At 36.8% G+C, this 5,943-nt stretch overlaps 2 protein-coding genes across 2 annotated transcripts; both read right to left on the bottom strand. All coding sequences in view use genetic code 12, as the record gives it.

Moving 5' to 3' along the window:
• Positions 1-126: 126 nt before the first annotated feature.
• KGF56_001922 (protein phosphatase regulator) lies at positions 127-3,186 on the bottom strand (the record flags this gene model as incomplete). Its single annotated transcript, XM_049323096.1, has 1 exon — positions 127-3,186. The coding sequence occupies one exon, from the start codon at positions 3,184-3,186 to the stop codon at positions 127-129; it is 3,060 nt and encodes a 1,019-aa protein (XP_049181018.1).
• Positions 3,187-4,694: 1,508 nt separating this feature from the next.
• ERG25 (methylsterol monooxygenase) lies at positions 4,695-5,618 on the bottom strand (the record flags this gene model as incomplete). Its single annotated transcript, XM_049323095.1, has 1 exon — positions 4,695-5,618. One exon carries the CDS (start codon positions 5,616-5,618, stop codon positions 4,695-4,697), a length of 924 nt encoding a protein of 307 aa, XP_049181017.1.
• Positions 5,619-5,943: the final 325 nt, after the last annotated feature.

Genomic DNA, 5,943 nt, shown 5'->3' with positions numbered 1-5,943 from the left:
AAAAAAAAAAAAAAAAAAAAAAAAAAAAAAAAAAAAAAAAAAAAAAAAAAATAAAGACATAATCTAATAAAATGAAATATGCATTATACATTACTATTACAGTCATCAAACATGATGTTTCTTGTTCTACAATAATTTGCTCTTAAACCTAGCTGCTAGTCCGTTTTTTGGTTTCGGCATAATCAGTGCCGCTGCACCTTGTGCCATACTCATTGCCACCATACTCTCTTTTTCTCCATCTTTAAGACCTTGGTTCGCTCTAAATGATAAACTCTCCTCACTCAATAATTGATCGCTTTTTGAAAAGTAATGCAGTTTCTTGGTTGAAGATTTGTTTGGGTGTCTGAAATAGGCAAAATTCCTTAATAGGGCATGAGAATACTTTGTTGGCGCGTCTTCAGCCTCGGTCCAATCCGGGACTCCTGTGAACCTAACCCTCTTCAAAATTACCGTGGTTGTTGTCTCTGGTTGGATTTTGGCATCAGAAACAGTTATCGTGTCGTCAATTTCAGAAGACTTCAAAGTTTCTCCTCCTTCTCCTCCTTCTTCTTTTTCTGCTTCTGCTTCTGCTTCCTGTGCTTCTTCAACTGTGCTCAGATACCCGGTGCTGTCCGTAGATGAAGATGTTACTGTAGAAGTAGTTGTCGCTGTTGTTGAGGTCGATCCGTCATCCGGAATAACAAAGTTATCAGGTATGTGGCTATTATGATGAGTGTTTTGCTTTGTGACTTGATCTCTAGTTTTGTTTCTCGGCTGCGTATGTGCTTGTGTTTGTGCATGGGTTTGCAACTGCTCTCCTGGAGGTGACAAGGATATCGGACCATTGTTGCTTTCTCTAGATAGCTCATTACAGCGTCGCATTGGAGATCTTGAGGAAGTATTCGGATCATAGGTTACTGATGTTAATGTCTCACGTTGCTGAGTCATTAGGGTGCCTGATTTGGCAGCATGCTTTACATGTTGCAGAAACCTTTGCGACGCTGATAATTTTGGGTTTGTTCCAATAGCATCATCTTTCTTTGCTTCATCATCAACGGCTAACAATTTCTTTGTTATTCGACTTGGTCCCATTCCCGTTCCTGTTCCTGTTACTGATGATTTCAGTTTCACCTTTGCTGGTTGGTGGCCGTCGAGCGTGTCCTTAGTTTGCTCAGTTGCATCTTGTCTCTTGCTCAATGGGGATCTTATTGATGTATTGTTGTTACTTCGGTTTACCGCCGCTGCTGCCCCAGAAGCAGCAAGAGTATCTTTAACGGTAGTATGTTGTATGTTCCATCTTTTGCGGTTTTGAGGCGATACAGGGCTATCGCTATTAAGTGCACTAATGTTTGGCAGTTCTCCAGTGTCAGTTTTGTTTGATTTGGAGCCTTCTTGTAAGATCATCATTGAATTTGGTCTTGATCTAGGGGACGAAACTCTGCCCTGCACATTTGTCAAATTTGGTTTGGTAGAAGACGTAATTGATGCTCTTCTCATCAATCCTGTAGAGCTATTGCTGCCATTACTAGTAATACTGGATACTGAAGATGATCTCGATCTCCGTCCTCCTTCGCTGAAATCCAATTTCTTCAACGATCTTTCTATAGATGTTGTCTTCCCATTAATCGCAGGTACGCTTTGCTTTGCTTGTGGCTGTTGACCATCTTGTGGTTGCTGCAGATGTTGCTGCAGATGTTGCAGTTGCAGTTGCAGTGTTTGAGTTTGGTCCTTGAGTTCAGGCACCGACTGGTAAATGACATACAAATTCTGTTTAGGTAGATGATATATTCTCCTAAATTTTAGTTCGGCAATAATCCAGCTCAAACCAAAATCGCGCAATATATTCAAGGATTTTTCACAAATATTCAAGCCTTGATTTGCAAAATTAATGTAATTCAAAATATTCTTGTGGTTTATTTCAAACTTGGAATCTTGGCGAATGAGTCTTGTAATGTTGGCTATTAGTGTCCCATTTTTCTTCATTGAATTATAGTACTCGTCCATGTTTTTTAGTAGTACGCTCTTGAAATTTGCAGCATTACCATGATGAAAAAGAAATTTTGAATCAAACAAGTGTTGATGATTTGATAAATATGTCTTTCTTCCAAACCTACGGATTATTGTGTAAATTTCATTAAGTCGATGTGTTATAAGAAATACTTTATGTAAGGCATATGGATCATCCTTGGGTTTTTTCAATTCATCAATGGTGCTTCTTATTTGTTTCAAGGGGGTTTCGAATTGGCGAACAATGACAAAAAGGGCTTTGATATCCATATCAATTAACGTAGCTTCTTGATAATTTTGATTTTCAAGTAATTCCTTTTCCAGAGTTTGAGGAAAAGTCGCATCTTGCAACGAAAAGGTCAAATCGATATCATTGTGAAATATATCTGCTTTCAAGATTCTGTCAATCTCATTGTAGTAACTGTTTTCGTTTTTCTCTCCCTTGAAAGTTGTCAGTTTTTCTAACTTTGCAGAAGCCAACTTTTTTTCATAGCCCTGTAAACATACATGGCTCAAGGCCTCTAATTGCTTAAGACATTGTTTTGCATTTTGAGTTGATGGTAAATGGTCTAGTGCCAGTATTTGTAAATCGGTAATATCGTAAGGGATGTGAGATGCAGTAGCTGTGATATTAATGGTTCCTAATTGCGTCGTTTTGAATTGAGACAATTGCTCAAATTTGAGATCAAAGGCCTTTTCATTGATGGAAAATGTGTTTCCTGTTAATAGTACAATATAATGCAAAAGCGGCAATTCCGATGTAGAACAGCCCTGCAACTTCTTCAAACCTGCAATCAAGTGTTCCAACTTGTACATTCCATACTGGTATTGCAAGATCTTACAGTCGAGGGATGCTATCATTGTTGGTTTATAAATTAGCTGCTTGCCAGTACTATTACTCACTTGCTTGCCAGTACCATTACTCACATGCTTGCCAGTACTATTACTCACATGCTTTTCCAAACCAGAACCAGCCTCTATCTTTGAAGCATCTCCACCGTTTGAAGGCTCACTAGTCACGTTTTGCAAACCAGAACCAGCCTCTATCATTGAAGCATCTCCACCGTTTGAAGGCTCACTAGTTATGTTTTCCAAACCAGAACCAGCCTCTATCTTTGAAGGCTCACTAGTCACGTTTTGCAAACCAGAACCAGCCTCTATCATTGAAGCATCTTCACCGTTTGAAGGCTCACTAGTCATGTTTTTCTCACTAACCTGGTTGAGCCCTGTTTGTATACGACAAGGTGATATTTGCTTGTATGGCAATTTATTCCTTAAATAATATATATTGTTTTATATTGTCTTTGCTATTTTTACTTTTCGTCTCTCTTAATGGAGGAAAAAGAATAAAGAATACTTTCAAATAAAAGTAGTTGGAAAAGCACAGCTTGAAATTGGATATATATCTGGTCTCAATTGAGTGACTCGCTTTCTTTCCGTGATATCTAATGGACAGAAACTGGAGACGCAAGAATGTCTTGATAAAAGAATCTTGAAACAATACTCTTAAAACTGTTGTTCTGATAAAACAAGGTGAAAAATTAAAGCGAGCTATTTTGTTTGGGGACCACGGGAAAAAAAAAAAAATTATAAATTGTTAACCAGCTGAAAATCTCATCATTAAAAGACCCAATAGCGCCGAGGCAATATAGCGCAAGAGGTAACACCCTGCAGAGGCAACACTTTGGTTGTGTGTATCTTATGATCTCTTCAAATAAGAATTTATTATACTTTATTGGATTGTTGCTCTTGCTCCATGCGGGCTACTCATCTTTTGAGTTTCATTATTTAACAACTTCAACACACCATACTCTTCTTTTGCATCACCAAAAATTGCATAGTAGCTTACCTTTAGATATATCGATAGAAGCAATAATAGGCTTTGTAATTATATTAGTTGGTGCAATTGTATCAATCGAAAATCCGCAATATCTATCCATCGATGATAAAGTAATCAACGAAGAGTCAAGATATCTCAAGCCAATTGAAATGAAGGAGAGTGTACAGTTGGGTGAAAAATTGGGAATTTGTGATTTTGAAGATTTGAATAGTAGGTTACCTTTTATTGATGTGAATCATATAAGAAAAGAATATAGTACATGGGCAAGTTCGAATCTAAGCAAGGAGGAGGATCTTGAGTAAGAAGAGAATTGATCAAAGAAAGTGATACAAATTTTGTGTGTATTAATTCTCAGATGATGATGAAGATGATGAAGATGATGATGAAGATGATGATAGCTACGATTTTGTAGAATAGCTCGTTTTTTTGGGGGTTTTTTTTTGTATAGATTTCCAACAATATAACACTCTGTTAAATAACCAATGTAAGTCTCAGACCCCTACCATCTTGCATTTACGCTTTTCCTCTTAGAAAAATACTACACTCTTTGTTTTTTGTCATTTAGTTGCACTATAGTATTGTTGGAATAAGAAAAGAAAAGAAAAACAAAAAAAAAGCTTATCTACAAGGAGGTATAGAACAGTTGTAGCTTTCCTTTTCCCACAAAGCGGCAAAACTGCTCTATCATGGAAGAGCTTCAATGATGATTCCTATGATTAATCTATAAAATATATGTCAAATATAAGAAAAGTCATATATGTACCTTAATGTAAACAACTTTTCAGATAAAAAAAAACAAAAAAAAAAAAAACTTTACCAATGTGGTCAAAATGCAACTCCCGCTCCACTCACTTGAGCTACCTCATAGTCATAGTAATTTCTTCTGTAACTTTTCTGAATTCAGTTGTTTAGCTGCTTCTCGTTCAGTTTTACCCTTTGGACCTGCTTCAGTTCCCAACACATGGTCCCACCATCTAAATGACGAAGCATAGCTTCCGATGAAATAATGATGGTGTTCATCGTGATGATCTGCGCCTGCCCAAAATGGCACAAAATGATGTAATGACCATGGGAATTCGTAACCTGAATGAGCATCGACTGCTTGAAACAATCTCAATACAATCCAAACAGACACTGTAAACAAGTGCAAATTTCTCGTGAACAAACACCAGACAATTGGGATACCCACTGTTCCCATACCCAATAGCGCAACCTCTATAGGATGAGCATATTCTGCCGTTAATCCAAAAGGCGCAGCATACCTATGATGTTGCTTGTGGATGTACTTGTAGAAAACACCATAATGCAACCCTCTATGCAACCAGTAATGCCAAGCATCTTCCAATACGAAAAACACTGCCCATTGAATCAACATATCTTTGATTTTGGGGAATGGCACATGGAAACTAATACCAATCTTTTGACACAAGGGATGGAAGAACCAAATAGGGAAAGCTTCAACTAAGAAATGTGAAGTCAAAACCAGCTTCAAACACTCCCATTGCTCCTTCTCACTTGGTAATTTGCCTTGTTGAATTTTCCATTTCCTAAAAAATGGCAATCTATCAATAATCATCCATGGTATGCTTCTACCGAAATAGAAGATCTCGTGTGTTAAAAAGAATAGCAAGCCTGTGGCAAACAAATCATTAGCCATGTAATAGTAATAGCTGCCCCACAATTTCTCAATAACGTTTAAATCCGATAATTTGTTAAAATTATCAAATGCATCGCTAAACGATGTACCGTTATGGAAAGATGAGTAGTCATGATATACGCTACTAACACCCATTATAGCACCCTAATTTTTCTGTTTGTCTTTTACCAAAAAAAAAACAATCAACCTATAGAGGAATAGATAAAAAGAGTTTAGAAAGAATAAACAGCAATACTGATCTTGAAAAGACTGAAAGTAAAAGAATGTGAAAATCAGATATTTCATTTCGATTAGAGCCTTCTTTTTTTTTTTTTTTTTTTTTTTTTTTTTTTTTTTTTTTTTTTTTTTTTTNAGGGGAGGGGAGAGAAAGAGAGATAGATTACAAGAGAGAGAAAGAGAGAAAGAGAAAGAGAGAGAGAAAGAAAAAGAAGATAATGGTGTCAGAGATTGATGGATTAGC

The sequence above is a fragment of the Candida oxycetoniae genome, assembly GCF_023343755.2.
Source record: "Candida oxycetoniae strain CBS 10844 chromosome Unknown scaffold95, whole genome shotgun sequence".
NCBI classification, from domain to species: Eukaryota; Fungi; Ascomycota; class Pichiomycetes; order Serinales; family Debaryomycetaceae; genus Lodderomyces; species Lodderomyces oxycetoniae.
Note: the sequence above shows the minus strand (reverse complement) of the source record. Positions and strands in the feature narration are given on the sequence as shown.